General features: G+C 38.7%; 1 protein-coding gene across 1 annotated transcript in view; it reads left to right on the top strand.

The window, feature by feature from the left end:
* The window catches only part of LOC116264741 (MAG2-interacting protein 2), a 30,630-nt gene extending 8,959 nt beyond the window's left edge, over positions 1–21,671 (top strand). Inside the window, exons 9-11 of the mRNA XM_031645114.2 lie at positions 15,438–16,689; positions 17,061–17,326; positions 18,256–21,671. Of these exons, the coding sequence (XP_031500974.1) occupies positions 15,438–16,689; positions 17,061–17,326; positions 18,256–20,859 (4,122 nt within the window). The 3' untranslated portion in view covers positions 20,860–21,671. The remainder of the gene's footprint in view (positions 1–15,437; positions 16,690–17,060; positions 17,327–18,255) is intronic.
* The last annotated feature ends 488 nt before the right edge of the window (positions 21,672–22,159 follow it).

The raw sequence follows: 22,159 nt of genomic DNA, 5'->3' as shown, positions 1-22,159 counted from the left end.
AAGAAAGATGATAACCCGGATCGTTCCCATCTTAATGACTGGACTGAAAGTCTCATCATAATCTTCCCCGTACTGCTGAGTGAAGCCTCTAGCCACGAGTCGAGCCTTATATCTATCAATGCTTCCATCAGGTTTATACTTGAGTTTGTAAACTCATTTTGAGCCCACTACATTTTTACCATATGGATGAGGAACAATCTCCCATGTTTGACATTCATTTAAGGTAGTCATTTCTTCATTCATGGCCTCGATTCAATGTTTGCTTTTGCACGCTTGCTCATAGCATTTCGGCTCCACCTTTTTGTTCAATTCTGTCATGAAGAGCTGAAAATCCAAAGAGAAATTATCATAACTTACCCATCTATCAATAGGGTGCCGCACACGTTCTGATCTACGTGGACAAATAGTGGCAGTTTCTGGATCAACTGGAACTGATCGTCGATTATACACCATTCTTGAAACCCGATTAAGTGAAGTCATGCTCATGTTGTTGGTCTGAGTAGATGAAGGTATGTTGTCCATCTGAGTGTTTGTGGCTGTCCCGGGCTCATCAATAGTTCTGTCACTTTGTGCCTGGTGTGTATCAGTTCTTTGGTCTAATATTTCAGCATTCAACCACGAGTCATATACATCATTTCTAACATTAAGTGTTGCATGTGGCTCCTTTATATCCTCGAACCTGAGCTCATCAAAAACAACATGTCGTGAAATATGCACACGTCCAGTTTTTGGATTGTAACAGCGATAGCCTTTATAATTTTCTGCATAACCCACAAATGTACACATGACAACTCGATCTTGAAACTTATTTCTCAAAGAAACATCAACATAAACATTGTGAATCAGGCCCAAACTTGTCAAGATAAATGCTTCAAGAGAAACACTCTTGAAGCTTCCAATAACTTCAATAAGTAACACACAAAAAGAACCTCAAACTTGAGGACAAGAAGAATGTATTAATCTTGACAAAGTATACAAGAAGAGGCTAAAAGGCCATAAAATAACAAGGGTCCCAAGTGCCCTATTTATACAAGAAACAAAGAAGAAATGAGGGAGAGGAAGTGGCTGTTGGAGCTCCCAACGGCTAGAAATCTAGCCGTTGGGAACTCCCAACATCTACTTCCTTATCAAAATAAAAAAGGAAAAAGTTCAGAAAAAAGGCACAAAAAATAAGCAAAAATAAATACAAGAAGTCTTATGTATACACACATATATTTATATATACAAATCATACATCAAACTGCTAGGAGTTTAAAATATATGATAGTAGATATCAAAACATGTATGTATACTTGCATTATATTTCTAACACCCTCACTCAAACTTACGGTGTAATCACCGAAAGTTTGCCAAGAAGAAACTGGAATCTTGTGGAAACAAGTGCTTTGGTGAAGAAATCTCCAAGTTGATATTCAGAAGGGACAAAAGATAGATCAATTGTTCGACTAAGAAATTCCTCTCACATGGTGACAATCCATTTCAATATGTTTTGTCCTTTCATGAAAAGTATGATTGCTAGCAATGTAGATGGCACTTTTATTGTCGCACCAGAGCTTGGTGGCTTCATTGAGATCAATTCCAATGTCCTTCAATAAGCTTTTCAACCATACAATCTCCATAGTGGTGGCAGCCATGGCACGATACTCTGCTTCGGTTGAAGATAGAGAGACTTTATGTTGTTTTTTGCATCTCCACGAAATGAGAGAGTCACTTAGAAAAACACAAAAACCGGTGGTGGAATGCCTATTATTAGGATCTCCACCCCAATCAGCATCAGTATAGACAATCATATTCAAGTTTGATGAGGAGGATAGGAAAAGTCCCTTAGTGATAATGTGTTTTGACATATCGAACAATCCTCAATGCAGCTCCCATGTGTACAGAAGTGGGTCTTTGTTGAAAACTGACTTATGACATGTACAACATGTGATATGTCAGATCTTGTGTTGGATAAATAGTGAGAGCTCCCACCAATTGACGAAAGGGGGTGGGATTTTCTAGAATTTCCCCATCATCAACCTTCATCTTTACTCCTAAAGCTTCAGGAGTGTCCACTACCTTGTCATCAGTGATTCCTGATCTTTATAATGTTATTGACAAACTTCATTTGTGAGATTAACAAACATAGCAGTGTCAGAAAAACATGATTTAAAACCTTGTTTAAACATAACATTGCTGAACATATCAAACCAAGTTTTTGGAGCTTGTTTCAAACCATACAATGTCTTTCTAAGATAAAGGACTTTGCCTCTAGATAAATCAAGCCCAGGGGTGAGTCCATGAAAACCTCCTCATTTAAGTAACCATTTAAAAAAGCATTTTTGACATCCAATTGATATATGATCCATTGCTTGATGGCAGCAACCGCCATTAGGGTTCTGATGGATGTCATTCTAGCAACAGGAGCAAAGGTCTTATCGTAGTCTATGCCATATTCTTGAGCATATCCTTTTGCAACAAGTCTAGCTTTATACCTTTCAAGTGACCCATCACTTCTAGTCTTGACTTTATATACTCACCTACATCCTATTGTCTTTTTCCCGATGGGAAGAGAAACAATGTCCCAAGTTTTATTGTCTTCAAGGGCTTGAAGTTCATTGTTCATGGCTTCAATCCAATGTGGGTTAGTTTTGGCTTCGAGATAGGATGAAAGTTCATCAAAGGAGTGAATAGCTAATAAGCAAGCCCTATGCTTTGGGGAAAAAGGCTCATAGGAGACAAATTTTTGAGGTGGATGAAATCTCCTAAGTGTATGTTGAGGCTCTTGGGTGTTTTGTTGAGACCTTCTCCTATAGACTCTAACTTCTCTTAGTGGTCTAGCAAAAGAAGTGCTATCAACCTCATTTAAAGTATTATCATAAGAAGGATGCAAAACATCATCATTATCATTATCATCATCATCATTTATCCATAAGAAAGAATAATCATCTTCATGCTTGGGTTTATTTTCATTAAAGTCATTTTCTTCTTCTAAAAATATCACATTTCTTGAAACATACACCTTATCTTTTTCAATATCATAGCATCTATATCCTTTTTGAGTTTCAGAATAACCAATAAAGACACATTGAATAGCCTTAGATGAAAGTTTGTCATTTTTGTTATTTAGAATGTAACATTTGCAACCAAAAACTTTAAATCTTTTATAAGTTGGCTCCAAATTAAAAAGTTTTTGAAAGGGGGAAATATTTTCTAAAACTTTAGAGGGCATTCTATTAATCAAATAGATTGATGTTAGAATTGCTTCAGCCCAAAAATTTTTTGGAACATTTTTTGATATGAGTAGAGCTCTTGTTGTTTCAAGAATATGTCTATATTTTCTTTCGGCGATGCCATTTTGTTGGGGTTTTTGGGACAAAATTTTTGGTGTATAATTCCCTTTTCCTTTAGGAATTCTTCAAATTCGTTGGATATGAATTCTCCTCCGGAATCACTTCTAAAAGTTTTAAGTTTGCATCAAATTGTGTTTTGATCATGTTGTAAAAGTTTTTGAAATTCATAAATACATCCGATTTGTGTTTAAGAAAGTAAACCCAAGCATATCGAGAGTAATCATCCACAAAAATGACATAATAAAGTGAACCACCTTTAGACATAATAGGAGCGGGTCCCCATACATCGGAATGCACTAATTCAAAGGGTGCTTTTGCAACAAAATTTCTATTTCCAAAAGGTAAAGTCTTAATTTTGACTTTAATACAATCATCACAAGAGATCATTTCTTTACATTTCTCCTCCAAAAAAGGGATACAAGACATTTTTCTTACATTTGAATGTCCAAGTCTTTGATGTCAAATTTGAATGTCACTTTTCTTGACTACATTGCAAGTAGTGGAAAGATCTAAATAATCCACATAGTAGAGATCATTTTTCCTACAACCTTCCTCAATCGTCTTCTTGGAAAGATGGTCCTGTATCAAAATTTTATTTTGTGAGAAGACAATATCACATCCATGATTGGTTATTGGAGAAACCGACAAGAGATTTAAGTTAAGTTTGAGGATAAATCTAACTTTTGGTATTTTGAAAACTTTTGAATTAAAATTTTGATCAATATTCCCAACACATTTGATTTCAAGAGGAGTTCCATCGGCGGTTTTGACAAAAGGGCACGATTCTTCCTTAGTGCATTCGGTAAGTAGTGAACTACAAGGGGTCATATGAAATGAAGCTCCGGAATCAAGTATCCAAGAGTACTTACTTGATGATGTAGATGCCACCGTTGCTCCGGAAGTTGGAGAAGCCCCTCCTCCTTTGAAAAGTGGTTGAAGAGCATCAATAAGCTTTGGTTGGAGAGCACTTACAAGCTTGTCTAAGTCAAATCGATTGCTTTCTTCATACATTGTCCCAACCATACTTCTTTTTCTATCAAATTTCCTCAATTTAGGACATCTAGGTTTAGTATGTCATTCTTCTTGACAATGAAAACATATAATTTTCTTGTTGTCTTTATCCTCGTAATTTCGATTAAAGTGAGGAGGCCTATAAGTTCTCATATGAGCACCGGGTCTTGAGGTAGCAAGAACACTTTCACTCTTTTCTTTAGAAAAATTGAGTCTATTTTCTTCCATTTGAAGCTCCGCTATGGCTTCATTCATAGGTGGCACTTTATGTCTATGGAGCAAGGAAGTTTTGACTCCATCATATTCCGGTCTAAGACCAAGAATGAATTTATAAAATTTTTCCCTTTGGATTTGTTTTTCCCTTACTCCAATGTCTCTTGGATCATACCATTCGGGTTTAAATAGAGCAAGTTCGTCCCATAGTTGCTCCATTTCTCCAACGTATTCCTTAATGGACTTGTCCCCTTGTTGGGGACTTGCAATCTTTATTTGAAGATTGCACATGAAAGCTACATCCTTCATAGTGTGGGTTTTCTTGAGGAATTCCCAAGCTTCATGAGCAAAATTATGTTTTGCTATTTAACCCATGGTAGGAGTATCGACACAAGCAATAATCCAAGTAATAATCTTGTGGTGTCCTATGTTCCACTCTTCCCATTTTCTCTCTTATTCATTCATAACCTTATTTTTTTCAACTCCATTTAGTTCTTGGGCTTTACCATCTATGGTTTTGGTTAGGATTAATTGGGGTTCACTTTTAGTCCTATCACAAGACCCCTTAAGCTTTTACTTCTAATGAAATGTTCCATAGTTTTTGCCCAAGAAACATAATTTGATGAAGTGAGTTTAGGAAGAGGAGTAGAAGTTCTTTCATCCATAATGTGTACCTTGTAAAGGAGGCGTTGAGGTATCGCTAGGATGAAGGAAAAACAGCCACACAAATAGAATCTTTTGACGTGCCAAAAACAGCCACAATCTTCACCACCAAGGGAGCTAGATTCCGTCACAAATATCACCAAAAGAGGCCAGCAAAATATCGAACACATGGTGTGCTTCACAGCTCCAAAGGAAGAGTAAGAGTTGAATCTTCAAACTTGAAAGACACCAAGATGAAGAGCCAAAAACGTGGCTCTGATACCATGTGAATCAGGCCCAAACTTGTCAAGACAAATGCTTCAAGAGAAACACTCTTGAAGCTTCCAATAACTTCAATAAGTAACACACAAAAAGAACCTCAAACTTGAGGACAAGAAGAATGTATTAATCTTGACAAAGTATACAAGAAGAGGCTAAAAAGCCATAAAATAACAAGGGTCCCAAGTGCCCTATTTATACAAGAAACAAAGAAGAAATGAGGGAGAGGAAGTGGCTGTTGGAGCTCCCAACGGCTAGAAAACTAGCCGTTGGGAACTCCCAACAGCTACTTATCAAAATACAAAAGGAAAAAGTTTAGAAAAAAGACACAAAAAATAAAGAAAAAATATGAAAAAATAAATACAAGAAGCCTTATGTATACACACATATATTTATATATACAAATCATACATCAATGCTAGGAGTTTAAAATATATGATAGTAGATATCAAAACATGTATGTATACTTACATTATATTTCTAACAAACATAACAGATGCATCCAAAAACACGTAGCTCATCATAATGTGGTTGTTCTTGATGTAAAATAAAGAATGGAAATTTTCCTTCAAGCATGGATAGTGGCAGTCGATTAATAACATGAACAGCAGTATGGAAGGCTTTAGTCCATAAAGTCATGGGCACATCAGTGTTATGCATCATACTAAGAGCACTTTCAACTATGTGCCTATGTTTTCTTTCAGCAATACCATTCTGTTGTGGTGTGTGAGGACAAGAAATCTGTCTAGTGATCCCATGATTTAGTAAGTACTCAGTAAATTCATTTGAAATGAACTCACCACCATCATCACATTGGAAATGCACGATATTACTAGAGTATTTGTTTTGGACCCAGGCGTGGAATTGGGTGAACAAGCGAAAAACTTCTGATTTGCTTTTCATGAAGTGGATCCAAGTGTAACGAGAATAAGAATCAATGAAAACAACATAATATTTACTCTCGAAAGAGGAAGAAATAGGAGCAGGCCCCCAATCATTAGAATGAATGGTGTCAAATAATTTCGAAGCTCGCTTATTTATTGATTGAAAAGGAAGAGCATGGCTCTTACAAATATGACAACTTGAGCACATGCTAGACTCACTGACAGGACTTAAACAGGACTTTTGTAATAGTCCGTCTGCAACAAGACTTTGAATGAAAGAACGACTAAAATGTGCTAAACGACCGTTACAAAGAGATGGCATATCATACTCTGTGATATTGACTTCACTATGACTGGGGAATGATGAATCTGAAACACAAGACGTAGGCACTCTTGGAGCTTCTTCAATGACGTACATGTCTCCTTTGCGAACACCCTCAGCTAATGTCTTCTTGGTTCGAGCATCCTTAACATAAACAGAAGGAGTAAACTCAACAGAGGAATGAGTATCATCAATAAGCTTTGACACAGAAATGATATTTTTCTTGGCATTTGGAACAACAAGAACATTCTTTAAAGGTATTGAGGAATGAGCCATGGATAAGTATGCATTTCCAATATGTGATATTTTTTTATGGGAACCATCTCCTGTGACAACTGAGCCTTTAGCTAAATAAGGGAGAACACTAGAAAGCTTACTTGCGTCACCAGTTACATGAGCTGCAACACCAGAATCCACATACCATTGTCCTTCCTCATTTTTCTTGAGATTGATTTTAGACAACGTTGTCATTGTTAAAATATAAATCCTTCACCAGCACGTTGAAGAGGAGTCTCTTAGGATTCCACCTCCTTGTAGAATGTGTTAAAATATTTAATGTCCTTGTAACATGTGAAGAGTCTCCTAGGATTCTATGTTATAGTTAATATCCTTGTTATATGGGAAGTCTCCTAGGATTCTATGTTGTAGTTAATATCCTTGTAATATGTGAAGTCTCTTAGGTTTCTATGATGTAATTAATGTCCTTGGAGCTTGTGAAATCTCCTAGGATTCTACGATTGGAGACTCTTAGAATTCTGAAAATGAGATTATAAATAGAGGCCGTGCAAACCATTTTGGCTACGGCTTCTTCTCCTCAGTTTCTTCTTGTTTTCATTCTCTCTCTCTCTCTCTCTCTCTCTCTCTCTCTCTTCCTGCGTGAGTGCTGTTTTCGGGTTACAGATATTGGTGTTACATTTCTATCATGGTATCAGAGCGCCAGGTTACGTTATCTCTACCAAACGAAATGCCCAAACAGGTCTGATCTGGTTAGAACTCTTTTCTCATCTTGTCTCTATCCTGAATTTACTTTTCTCTTGCGCAATTCTTGTTCCTTTTTCTTCTTGCTTACCAAGGACACATCTTGTTATATCGTGTCTTCTTTCCCTCTCATCTTCTACCTATATACCATTCCTTTCTGCTGTCATGGAAAACCTTTCGCATTCTGGCATGTCCTCAAGTTTTCTTCCTCACCTTATTACCGAAAAACTCAACCATGAGAATTATCTGATCTGGAAAAGGCAAATCATGCCTTTCATAAGAAGTCAAGGCCTCTTTGGACATCTCGATGGTTCAACAAAGGCTCCACCAATATCCGTCTTACAGGAAATAAAAAATGAGGCAGGAGAAGTTATTGATGTTCATGAAGACAACAATCCTGAACATGCTATGTGGATGAGACGTGATCAAAGTCTGGTTGCGTATATTTTGTCCACTTTATCTCAACAAGTGTTACTTTCAGTTTCTGATGATTGTACTGCAGAAGAATTATGGGAAACCCTTGCTGATACCTTTTCCCAAATATCAGAAGCTCGAATTATGTACTTAAAGAAAGAATTTCAGAATTTGAGCAAAGGTTCAACGTCTATCATGGATTATTTGGGGCGTATTAAGGCCGTCGCAGACCAACTTGCTGCCTCAGGGAATAACATTTCTGATAAGGAAAAGGTGCAGCAAACCTTGAATGGACTTGGGCATGATTATCATGCTTTTATTACAGCTCTTGAGGTCCTTCCTGTTCTGCCTTCCTTCAACGAACTACAAGGTAAACTTCTCCAACATGAAATGAATATGAAAAGAGTCATTGAAAGGACTGATCAAGGGAACTCCCAAAATGTGTTGGCTATGAATGTAAAGTTTGGTAAGAGTCATGGGAACTCCAACCATGGTGGTCGTGGCATTCTACCAACACCACATAACCAAGGTATGTCTCCTTTGGATACTTCAAGAAAAATACCAATTTGTTTTCAGTGCAACAAGAAAGGACACATGAAGGCACAATGTTGGTTTAATCCTCAAAATAAAAACAAAGGGGTAAGACATGATTATAAACAAGGAGGACAAAGTTCTAAATCCACCGCTGAAGATATGCAACAGCTATTGATGGCCGCATTCTCAAAGATGACTATAAAGCAAAATGAGCAGGGAGAATGGTTCTTGGATTCAGGTGCAGCTACCCATGTGACAGGAAATGCAGGTAAATTGACTAACTTATCCCCTCATTACGGTAGAAGTTGCATTATAACAGGTGATGGAAAATCTCATCCTATTACACATATTGGAAATGCACATATTCCATTGTCATCCTCGTCTCTATCACTGTCTAATGTTGTTCTTGCTCCCAATATCAAAAAGAACATCATATCCATTTCTAAACTCATTGATGATACAAGCTCTTCTGTTGAATTCACACCTTCTTCTGTCTATGTCAAGGACCTCCAAACGAAGAAAATGTTCGCTAGAGGGGAGCGTCAAGGGAATATGTACGTCCTCAAGGAATGTCTACCCAAGGATTCATCCACTTTTGATATAGGATTGAAGACATTTTCTCTTTCTCATAATGCATCATCAGTGCCAAGTTCTTGCCATTTTCAATCAAAAGTAAGGGGCCCTAACCAATTTTTGGAGTCTGATTTGTGGCATAGTCGGCTAGGACACTGTGGTCGACATTTCATTGAAAAACTTGTCACAGATAGTCTCATTCCAAGATCAAGTTTACCTCTTACTTCAAGTGTCAAAAAATGTTCAAGTTGTGGACTTTGTAAGAGTCATGTTTTACCTTTCCATAATATAAATCAAAGGGCTTCCAAACCTTTTGAAACTATTTTTTCTGATGTATGGGGGCCAGCCCCTATTGATTCCATGTCTGGGTCAAGATATTATGTCTTATTCATTGACTCTTACTCACGTTTCACCTGGATTTACTTCATGAAACACAAATCAGAAGTACCTCACATATTTCGAAACTTCTATGCCATGATTCAAACTAAATTTTCATCCAATGTGGTGCATTTTCAATGTGATGGAGGGGGAGAATATTCTTCGCTTGATTTTATTGAATTTCTACGTGAAAAAGGGATAACTAGACAAATTTCCTGCCCTTACACACCACAACAAAATGGTGTAGTTGAGCGGAAACATCGACATATAGTTGAAAGCGCCATGAGCATGATGCATGATACTAATGTGCCCATTTCCTTGTGGACTGAAGCCTTCCATACTGCTGTATACATAATAAATTGTTTGCCTATGACACTCTTGATGTCTAAATCGCCATATTTTACACTCTTAGGCAAACAACCTGATTACAAGAACTTGAAGGTTTTTGGTTGTGTATGCTATGTTCACGTTGATGCTGCCTTGAGGAACAAGTTTCAAGACAAAGCTATTCAATGTAGATTCGTTGGATATGCTGATGAATATAAAGGTTTTCGATGCTATGATCCAACAACTAAACGTATCAAAACTTCAAGAAATGTCATTTTTGATGAACATAGTTTTGATAATACAAATGAAATGCCTATGACCATTGAATCTTATGATCCCTGGACCAGTACACAGTTATTCAATGCAGATCCTGTTATAGAAAATGATGTGCCTCAAAGTGAAGATTCAGAGAGAGCAATACAACCGTCGGATATGGCTCAAAGTGAAAATCAAGAAGATCCAACACAGTCATCAAGTCATCACGAAAACAATAGTGAACAGAGCAACGATGCACATCGATATTCGGGTCTTATCTACAGTCGACGACTAAGGGACAGAGATGCTCACAGTGAAGAAGACAACATGCCCCACCTTAGAAGATCCCAACGCATTCGTCATCCCATTCACAGGTGGGTTAGCTATGATTCTTTATCACTTGATTTTCAGTTATTCATGGCAAAAGTTGGCAAGGAGGAAGAACCTACTTCATTTGATCAAGCATCAAAATCACATCATTGGAGAAAAGCTATGAAAGAAGAAATGGATGCCTTGCATGAATGTGGAACATGGGAGATCGTTCCGAGGCCACACGAAAAGAACGTAGTGGGCTCCAAATGGGTATACAAAATTAAATACAAACCTGACGGTAGCATAGAAAGACACAAAGCAAGGTTAGTAGCAAAAGGGTTTACACAACAATATGGAGAAGATTATGATGAGACATTCAGCCCTGTGATCAAAATGGGAACAATTCGCGTGATTATATCATTGGCAGTTGAATATGGATGGAGACTACATCAAATGGACGTGAAGAATGCTTTTCTTCATGGTGATTTAAGGGAGGAAGTATATATGGAACAACCTCCAGGATACACGAAAGGAGACTCTCATGCATGGGTTTGCAAACTAAGAAAATCTATTTATGGACTTAAACAGGCCTCACGTTCGTGGTTTGACAGTTTCTCTTGCAAGATTCAAGAATGTGGTTTTCGGAGATGTCCTCTAGATCACTCTCTTTTCATTTATCGAAAGGAAAACATATTTACTTTACTTCTTATATATGTTGATGATATTGTTATCACAGGCAATTCAGAAAAACACATAGAAGAAGCTAAAGTTTTGATGATGCAAAACTTCAAAATGAAAGAGCTTGGTGATTTACGATTCTTTCTTGGAGTGGAGATTGATAGGCACAATAATCGCCTCACATTGACACAACAGAAATACACGTTGGATTTGTTGAAAAAGTCAGGTATGTCTGATTGTAAGCCTGTTGGAACTCCTAGTGTTCTAAATCAAAGACTAAGTGCTCAAGATGGGGAGTTATATGAAGATCCTACGCAATATCGAAGTATTGTTGGGGCACTTCAATATCTTACATTTACTAGACCAGATATTATATATGCTGTGAATCAAGTATCCCAATTTATGCATGCACCTAGAGATACTCACATGGATGCTGTCAAAAGAATATTAAGATATCTTAAAGGGACAGCAGGAGATGGCTTAGTTTATGGTAAGAGTGAAAATATAACTACTGGACATCAACTTATGACATTCACAGATGCAGATTGGGCTGGAGATCCCGATCAAAGAAAGTCCATTTCTGGTTTTTGTATTTTCATTGGACGTAATCTTGTGTCTTGGAGTTGTCGAAAGCAAAAGGCAGTAGCAAGATCCAGCACTGAAGCTGAATACAGATGCATGGCTGCAGTACCTGCAGGTACTGCTGAAGTTACATGGGTTAGACATTTGCTAGAAGACATTGGAGAAAAGATTAAAACATCAATGTTAATGTGCGATAATCAAAGCGCTATTAACATTGCCTTTAATCCCGTACAACATGGTCGAACAAAGCACATTGAGATTGATCAACACTTTGTTAGACAAAAGGTGGAAGACAAGGAAATTCAGCCTATTTATGTTCGTACAGATGAACAAGTTGCAGACTTATTTACAAAAGGATTAACAAAGGAACGATTCTGGTTTCTAAAAGGCAAGTTGTACATGGTGCAAAACCATGCACAACTTGAGGGAGGGTGTTAAAATATAAATCCTTCACCAGCACGTTGAAGAGGAGTCTCTTAGGATTCCACCTCCTTGTAGAATGTGTTAAAATATTTAATGTCCTTGTAACATGTGAAGAGTCTCCTAGGATTCTATGTTATAGTTAATATCCTTGTTATATGGGAAGTCTCCTAGGATTCTATGTTGTAGTTAATATCCTTGTAATATGTGAAGTCTCTTAGGTTTCTATGATGTAATTAATGTCCTTGGAGCTTGTGAAATCTCCTAGGATTCTACGATTGGAGACTCTTAGAATTCTGAAAATGAGATTATAAATAGAGGCCGTGCAAACCATTTTGGCTACGGCTTCTTCTCCTCAGTTTCTTCTTGTTTTCATTCTCTCTCTCTCTCTCTCTCTCTCTCTCTCTCTCTCTCTCTCTCTCTCTCTTCCTGCGTGAGTGCTGTTTTCGGGTTACAGATATTGGTGTTACATTTCTATCAGTCATTAGAATCTGTTGCACATCAGGGGAAATGTTCGATGCCGCAGTCATGTTCGAAACAGATGACTCTGCTGCCTTATTGTCCCGCCGGACCTGTTTTCCCTTGTTCTATGGGTTATGGCAACATTCTGACTTCACATGACCTCTCTTATTGCAATAAAAACAAGTAGGTATCCTTCGGGGTACATTTGTCTGTGCATTTGTGTTAGGTGTTGGAAGGATACCTCTCCTCATCCCTGTCTGTGAGTTCCAAACCCTTGGACGACTTCCTTGTATAGCATGGGTCCCAGTGACCAATACATTGTGACCGCCAGAATAAACTAATTCATGTCGTTGTACACGACTTGCTTCATGTTGAATCAACTTTGCTTTCAAGTCTTCAAAAGAGGGAAGAACGGGCAATACCTCTAAAGCAGTGCAGAAAACATCAAAATCTGGCCCCAATCCACTCAAAGCCTGTTGTACCTTGTCCTTGTCACTGACTGGATGCCCTATGATGGCAAGCCGATCGCTAACATTTTTTATCTCATGTATATATTCCAAGACTGAACGTGTACCTCGCTTGATATCCTGAAATTGCCTCTTGAGTTGTAGAAATCTCGCTTCTGATATTTGAGAATATGTGGTAGCAAGTACATTCCACAACTCAAGTGCTGAAAGATCATCATCAACACCCGCCAAAACTTCCTCTGATAGTGTGGAGGTGATATAAGCAACGAGAGATTGATCATGAGCCATCCACATCTCATATTTAGGATTGATTTCTGCAATAGTCTCTTGAACTTGCCCTGCAACATTCTTCACCTCTCACATAATCCATTCAGGTGGCGCAGGTGTGGTGCCATTGAGATGTGTTAAAATATAAATCCTTCACCAGCACGTTGAAGAGGAGTCTCTTAGGATTCCACCTCCTTGTAGAATGTGTTAAGATATTTAATGTCCTTGTAACATGTGAAGAGTCTCCTAGGATTCTATGTTGTAGTTAATATCCTTGTTATATGGGAAGTCTCTTAGGATTCTATGTTGTAGTTAATATCCTTGTAATATGTGAAGTCTCTTAGGTTTCTATGATGTAATTAATGTCCTTGGAGCTTGTGAAATCTCCTAGGATTCTACGATTGGAGACTCTTAGAATTCTGGAAATGGGATTATAAATAGAGGCCGTGCAAACCATTTTGGCTACGGCTTCTTCTCCTCAGTTTCTTCTTGTTTTCATTCTCTCTCTCCCTCTCTCTCTCTCTCTCTATCTCTATCTTCCTGCATGAGTGCTGTTTTCTGGTTACAGATATTGGTGCTAGATTTCTATCAAGATGTCCATAGAGACGGTGACTCTTGATGAACGAGACTATTTGACGTTTCCATGTCAAATAATTGGTATGATTTAGCTTTTGTGAGATAAGTTGGGAGAGGAAATTGGACGACAAGATGCTGGAATTGCGGTGGGGATCCATAAATGCAATAATCAGAAAATAGGAGAAAATTTGAAATTTTGAGATTAGGGTTAGGTGGCTGACGGTAGGGCAGACAATAGGATTAGGGCAGATGGTAGGGTTAGGGCAGATTAAGGTAAACGATAGGATGAGGGAAGATTAGGGCAGAAATTTGGGGATTAGGGTTAGGGCAGAAATTTGGGGATTAGGGCAGAAAATGGAGATTTGAGGATTAGGGCAGAAAGAAACAAAGATTAGGGCAGAAATTAGAGATTCTTACCGAACATTCTCAATGGCAAAACCTGGCTCTGATACCATGTAAAATTTTGATATCTAATACGAAACCACCGAATGAACTTAGATGCAAGAGGAGGAAGAGAGAAGTGGGCTGCACGTCCAAGCAAGAGAGAGATGAAAGAGAGCAGAAACAAATGACGTCTGCCTCTTGTTATCATTATATATTAATCACGATTTAGGTACATCATAAAATACACAAAATAACAATAAGATTTACAAGTATGCCACCGCCCATGATGTGTTGGGCATGTGGATCAAATGGGTCGGGTCTGGGTGACCCGATCCATATGTACAAACTTAACAGTTATCCTCAAGTAGGTGTACCAACAAGTTTATTGCAAAAACTGTCGTCATTTTGTGCATTATTTGTCACTATCGTAGTTATTTAGTTTATAAAACTGGTTATAACTGTTTTGTTAGCTCCTAAAGTTACTGGAGTTTTCGTGGTGATAACAGCGACTGCATGAATCTGCCATGTCATCTTTACTTTTTTTTTTTTTGAGGAATTAAATATGTCATTTAATTGTTCAGAGCCACAAATGTATATTTGTGGGTAACCAAGCCAAAGATAAATTGAAATTGGAAATGAGTAATTCTTAAAGATTTTTAATTAAATTTAGGGCTCTGCACCAAACGCCTGGCCATCCCATTCAATATTTAAGCTGTAATGACGACCGTGCATGGCTGTAAATTTCAACAGCAAAAAACCTAAAAGTTATTGATTTTAGAAAAGATCTCTAACAAATTCAGAGATGTATGTCAGAAAATAGTAGTATTAAGGGGATGGAACAGGCAGTTGGGTAGGAGATCCAAATAGATCTTAGTTATATATGGTAGCATCCACTAGATTCCCTCAACACTTGGACGGCAGTATTTTTTGCATTAATTTCATATGCAGGTTCTATCCGCAGCAGATCACATGAAAGTTCTTAATTTAAATATTATGCTCCTTGTATCCTCTCAAAAAGCTGCACTTTCTAGTTTCTAGAATTTATGTACTTGAATATTATTTCAAATTTTCTATTTTTCTGGTTTTTGAAGTGTTGCTGTTTGAGTCATGCCCCACCTCATCAAAAGATTACATTCTTTCATTGCAGATCTGGAAGGCCAAGGAATGCTTAAATCTCTTTCCAAACAGCAAAACCGTTAGAGCAGAAATAGACCTGATTGATGCACTTACTGTTAAACTTCCAAATCTTGGCGTGACTGTGCTGCCTGTGCAGTATAGGCAGATAAGAAGCCCTATGGAAATAATTAATATGGTACTCAGAAGTCAATCTACAGCATATCTTAATGTAGATGAAATTCTGGAGGTTGCAAAGCTTCTTGGTCTTAACTCTCCAGATGATATAGCTACTGTAGAGGAAAGTGTGGCAAGGGAAGCTGCTGTTACAGGTGATCTTGAGCTGGCCTTCGACCTTTGTCTTGTTTTGGCAAGAAAAGGACATGGTTCGATTTGGGATTTATGTGCAGCAATTGGAAGAGGACCCACTCTTGACAAGATGGATGTAAGTTCCCGAAAGGAGTTAATAAGTTTCGCTTTAAGCCATTGTGATGAGGAATCAGTCCTTGAGTTACTTCAAGCTTGGAAAGATTTGAATTTGCAGAGTCAATGTGAAAACTTGGTACAGCAGACTGGCACCCGACCTCCAAATGCATCCATTTCTGGTTCCTCCCAAGTCTCACTTTCTAGCTGCAGTATGCAAGATATAATGGACGCTAAAGGTTACTCCATCAATATGGCACTAAACAGCTCTTTCTCTGAGAAAGAATGTCTTGAACAACTTCATGGGGACTTGAAAAGTTTACTTAGTAATGTTGGGAAAGAGGTTCATGAAAATGGCAATGCTAGCTGGGATTATCTACTTAAAGAAAATGGAAAATTTTGTTCTTTTGCAGCTTTACAGCTCCCATGGTTACTTGACTTCATCAGCAGCAGTACAACATTTGCTAAGAAGGAGCATCCTCTACTAAACTCTTCTGCAGAACCCTATAAGAGTGTTACTTTCCAAGCTGCAAAAGTGATCATCTCCTGGTTGGTGAACAATAATATTGCTCCTAGAGATGATCTGGTTGCTTCTCTTGCAAAATCAATAATAAAAGCATCTTCTGATGAAGAGACAGACAGAAATGGATGCTTATACTTGTTGAACCTTGGGGATGCTTTTCGCGGTGTGGAAATCATTGAGGAGCAAATGCGTGATAGAAAAGAGTATAAAGAAATATCTGGTATCACAGACCTTGGAATGCGCTATGGCTTGTTGCACAATTCTCAATGCAGGAGCCCTAGTGAAAGAAGGAACCTTCTCTTGCAGACTTTTCAAGGTGCACGTGCATCACCTGGTTCAGGTAGTCAGAGATATAGTGATTTTGCATCTCATGTAATCTCTTATTATATTTTACTTACTTTGCAGCCCAGAATTAAATCCTGCCAATAGTCCAGACTAACACTGGTTCTCTGATGCATGATGGACATGGAAAATTTGGAATAAATATAGTATTTTCATACTTCTTTAATGTGGTTCATCAAGTTGACTGTCATAGGAAGCTGAAAGTAAAATAGATCTTTATTATCAGAAGGCATATATTGACACTACTTGATTGCTGAAATTTGTTAGTGACCTTTATGATTAAACATTTAACTCTGAGCAGTCTAATATTTTGCTCTTGTCCACATGAATGTCTTGATAAACTAAAATAGTTCTTCTGTATGCTGTTAGGTGTCATAGAAGACGCTGATAGTGTTCAATCTGCCTTTTGGAGAGAATGGAAATCCAAATTGGAAGAGCAGAAAAACTTGGCAGATCAAGCAAGAGCCCTTGAGGAAATAATACCAGGAATTGAAACTGCACGTTTTCTATCTGGTGACAAAGGCTATGTGCGGGATACTGTATTTGCTTTCATCGATTCTGTTAGGCATGAAAAGAGGCACATCTTACAAAATGCTTTAAAACTTGCAGATGCTTATGGAATAAGTCAGTTTGAGGTACTCTCTCTCTCTCGCTCTCTCTCTCTCTCTCTCTCTTGCTCTCTCCATTTATTGTGCAGGTGGCAAAAAACATGGGTTCAGAAATTAACAATTAACAATTGACTCTGACTGCTGTGACCCAATTATACTTCGGTGTTTACTTCAAAGCTTGTTAGTAAGTGTTTGTTAGTCAGATTAAATGGGAGAATGTATTGGAGGGTCATCCACAGTGAGGTCAGATCTCAATGGTTTATCCATGCACTAAAAGAACAATTGTGATTCGCATCTTTAGGATTTTTTTGAACCATCATTAAACAGTGCAAGCGTCCAGACAAGATCTGGTGGATAGGTGTGTGGTTTCCTGTCATTTTTTTAATGAAGGAATTATTTCCATGAATTAAGTATTCTGTAATCATAAGAAAGTATAGCCATGTTTGTTCATCCAAGTGGGGAGGAAGTCACCCTGCTCTAGGCCTCATCACAAATTGTTGACATGAAGGAAAGAGGAGAAACTCACATATCCCGTGATATGATTCAAAAATTCCATAAGAAAAAGGTCAGAAGATGAAAAATTCTTGGTTAATACTTGCCAGCTCAAAGTTTCTTCCCTCATTCTTTCTGGGACTTGCTGAAATCAGCGTGAAATGATAGGAACATGGTGAGCTTGAAGGAAATTTTAAACTTCCTTGGCACTAATGAGGTGTTTCAGAAGTGAAACCACCTTAATGGAATGTGATCTGTTGCAATGGGACGCCTATAACACCATGGTAAAAGATTCCCTAAAATAGTAAAAATTACTTCATTTTACAAAGCATCAGGTATACTTGTCCTTCTGTCTGCATCTGTCTGCATCTGCACATACATGCATGAACCCATGTGAGTGTCTTTATGTACACGGAAAGCATGAGTCCCACTGTGCTTCATTTTTTTAAGTGCATTTGCTGCAGGTGCTTCTCCATTATCTGAGCTCTTCCCTTGTATCTGAAATATGGACGGAGGACGACATTGAGGCTGAGATTTCACCTTACAAGAAAGATTTGTTAGCATGTCCATCAAAAGTTGTCCACATGATTTCTTCAAATGTTTATTCTGAGATTGATGGCCATAAGAAACAACGGCTTTCCTACTTGTACGGTATTCTATCTGATTGCTACTCGCAGTTAGGAGAAGTGGACTCACCATCTCTTGGAATTCATGGTGGAAACTTACATGTTTCAAACTTTTGTGAATTCTACAATGCTTTAAAGGAACAATGCAAGAGAGTGTCCTTCATCAATGACCTTAACTTCAAAAATATTGCTGGATTGGATGGTTTGAATGTTGGGCAGTTGCATAATGAAGTTTGTAGTCACATTGATGAATCTACTGTGGAAGCTTTGGCACAGATGGTTGATGTGCTGGTTTGCAATTTTGATGAACCAGGATTCTTGTCAAGGCAGGATGTGTATAAGCATCTTATTTTGTGTTTGTTGAATGATCTAGAAAATGGAATGGAAGTGAAGGATGGAGTTAGCTCTGATGATTTTAGAGTTCTAATTTTTGAACTTGAGAAGAATTATGAAAGATGTAGCAGATATTTTGAAGATATTCTGGAGAAGGATGCATTGGACATGTTTAGGAGGTACTACATGTTAAGTCTGCCCTGTTCGCGTCCCCCTATTTCAACAGATGATTCATCGTGGCAAGAATGTCTTGTCTTGCTTTTAAATCTATGGATAAAATTGGCCAATGATATCCACAAAATTATGTTCCATGAGAAACCTCAAAAGGGCCCTGTTCTTTCTAAATGGGACTGTCTGTCAAGATACCTGACATTTTTGTTAGCCATGGTGATTGAGAATAAAATATCAACCAAGGAAGGCTGGGAAACCATTTTTCTATACGTTGAAGATGGGCTGCTGGATGCTTATGAGACTCATGTTTTGGATTTCTGCAAAACGATGGTCTTTGCTGGTTGTGGTTTTGGGGCTGTTGCTGATTTATATATTGAAGTTACAACCGAGAGTCTGATGACTACCAATACAGGAGGCAATGCAGATGATGCTGACAGTGAACTATGTTGCTTTTATGTGAATCTGACTGAGTCTCTTCTTTCGAATATGAGTAGTTCTCCAGATGTTAGTCAAAAGTTGCAAGTTTTGATGTCTTCACTTAGCAAGCAGGTGGACTGTTCGGGAAATATAAAGAAGGTGAGATATGCGGTAAGGGATGTTCTTTATGCATTTTCTGAGAATGTGCAAGTGGCTAACATGTATCGGGTGTATGCGTTGGAGCTTCTACAATCCATCACTGGGAAAAAGGAGGGCTCTCATACTGCTGAGATCTCAACTGTTCTACCTTGGGAAGGATGGGCAGAGTCTTTATCTCCAGCGATTAGTGAGTCGGTTGGGCATGATGGAGAAGATAAGCATGGGATGTGTAGGAAATTTACAAATACTTTGGTTGCTCTCAAATCAAATGAGATGGTTTCAGCTGCTTGGCCTGGTATAGAAATTACACCAAACGATCTCAATTCAATACAGTCTGCAGTATCTTGTTTTTCTTACTTGGCTACTAGTGCCGTCTCAGGGACACACATGCATACCCTTCAATGCCTTCTTAAAGAATGGGAAGGGCTTTTCTCTTTTGATGGTCAGCTTCGTACTGAAGAACAGGACGGGAAAGATGATGATGTGCATGGAACAGGACACAACTGGAACAATGATGAGTGGGATGATGGTTGGGAAACATTTCAAGACGATTTAGTGGTGCAGGAAGAAAAGTGTGACCATGCCTTCTCTGTTCACCCCCTCCATGCCTGTTGGAGGATTCTGCTCCTAAAGCTGGTAGGGCTTTCACAATTTTCAGAGATGGTGAAATGTATCGATCAGTCACTGGTCAATCCAAAAGTCACATTGCTGGATGAAGATGAAGCCAGAAGCTTGAGCCTACTGCTAATCAGTATTGATTGCTTTGTGGCTCTGAAATTTGTACTCCTCCTTCCCTACCAAACACTATGGTTCGAGTGTTTAGCAATTGTTGATGCTAAGTTGAAGGAAGGAGGCAGCCGAGAAGCATCAAGTGGGGATTCTGAACTTTTGGCCCTCATTCTATCAGCAGGAATCATGTCTGCTGTGGTGTCTGATGCTCAGTACAGAAACGTGACTTCTTACCTCTGCTACTTGGCTGGATATTTTTTACGTGGTTATCTAGAGGATCAACTGAACATTCTTAAGCATGCAGGTGGGAATGGAGAAATAAAAGAAAGATGCTATATTTTTAGTAGGATTATCTTCCCGCATTTCATCGCAGAACTTGTAAAGGCAAATCAGTATCTTCTTGCGGGAGTTTTGGTTTCGAAGTTTATGCTTGCACATTCTTCCTTAAGTCTTATCAATGTTGCAGAGGCAAGTCTTAGAAAGTTCTTGGTAGGTCAGTTAGAAAGCAACCAAGAAGTGCTTAGGTTTGAAGAGAACAAGCCTTCTGTTGTGAACTCCTATACAAAGTTAAGAGATAAGCTGTCAAATTCTCTCGAGTCTGCGTTGTTGGCACTGTCAACTGATATGAAATGAAAGTCCGTTCCTCTCTTTTCGTGGCTGGTTTGTCCTTCGGGGCTCAAAATTCAGAATTATTCAGATTCCAATGTCCGTACGTTCCAGCACTCTATTTCATTTTTTTGAGGTATTCAAGATTGAGGTGTGAGGATTCCACTATCTTAACATGTTTTGCCTGCCACCTTGAGATGTGCATGCTGCTTCTTTTCAGCATGTATAATTACAGTTGTACCTGGCTTGGCTAGAGGCTTTGCGGTTGCCAACGGATGAATCACAGGCAAATAGCAACATGGTATCTTGAGGACAACCTGGCTATGTTCAGGGCTCCTTGGTTCAGTCCCACGGGATGCAGGACTACGGAGAAAAATAAAGGGTGCAGTAAGCCGAGACTCGAAGTTCAAGTCTACTGAGTCCATAGTTGAACCCAAGTGGATCAGATTGAAGACGAGGGTTCGGAGTTTTTGTTCATTCTGAATGTGATCTGGGATCATCCCCACCTGTATTTAGCTAATTCAAATGCCATTTCTGAGCTCGCCCGGGCTTGTAAATCGAGGGAGGGTACATCTTCGGTGGGGGCACTTTACGTCGTTTCACCCATTTCCATGCCAGGCGTTTTGACAATGCATGGCCGGTAGAAGAACGCAGGCTGGGTCTTAGAGAAGAGGGGGAGCTGGTTTTACCGGGCAGCGAGCACCTTCCGCCCTGCTTGTATTAAAGAAGAGAGATGAGTTAAATGTGCTACCTAAAGCATGAAACGATTATAACTTTTCTTCTTCTTTTTTTCCTTACGAGAAGGGTAGTAAAATGGATGAACCCACCAGTTATAGTAAGGTACGAAACCAATAGGTGGTTTGAGTACTTCTTATGTGCAAGCATCATATCCTACCTGTGTTGGAGGTTAATAACTCCTCGCCCGTAAGAAAGGTGGAGGAGGTTAATACCCTATCGTCTCAAAAAAAAAATAAGGGTAGATGTTCTTGCCTCCGGTAGCCGCTCTATCTCTATGTACCAGCTCTAGAACCCTGGACATCTGAGTATGAGACCATTCGTTACCACCATAACGCCTTCGAGAACTGAAAACAAACTACTTGCATTTCTCTGAATGTAGGAAGGGACGGCCACATGATTTGATAAATAAATACGAGGTCGATCCAAGCACACAGCAGGACTCTGCCAAAATGATCATTAGCTTATTTTGTTTCAGTTTCAAGAACTAAAACACTAGAAGCAAATGTAGCATCACCATCATTCATGAAAAATGCTCGGCCAAGAAGGAAGCTCGATGTGTGGAGCCCCTCCATAAAAACACGTGCCCCTG

The sequence above is a fragment of the Nymphaea colorata genome, chromosome 11 (genome assembly GCF_008831285.2).
Source record: "Nymphaea colorata isolate Beijing-Zhang1983 chromosome 11, ASM883128v2, whole genome shotgun sequence".
NCBI lineage: Eukaryota > Viridiplantae > Streptophyta > Magnoliopsida > Nymphaeales > Nymphaeaceae > Nymphaea > Nymphaea colorata.
This window is presented reverse-complemented; position numbering and strand designations above follow the sequence as displayed.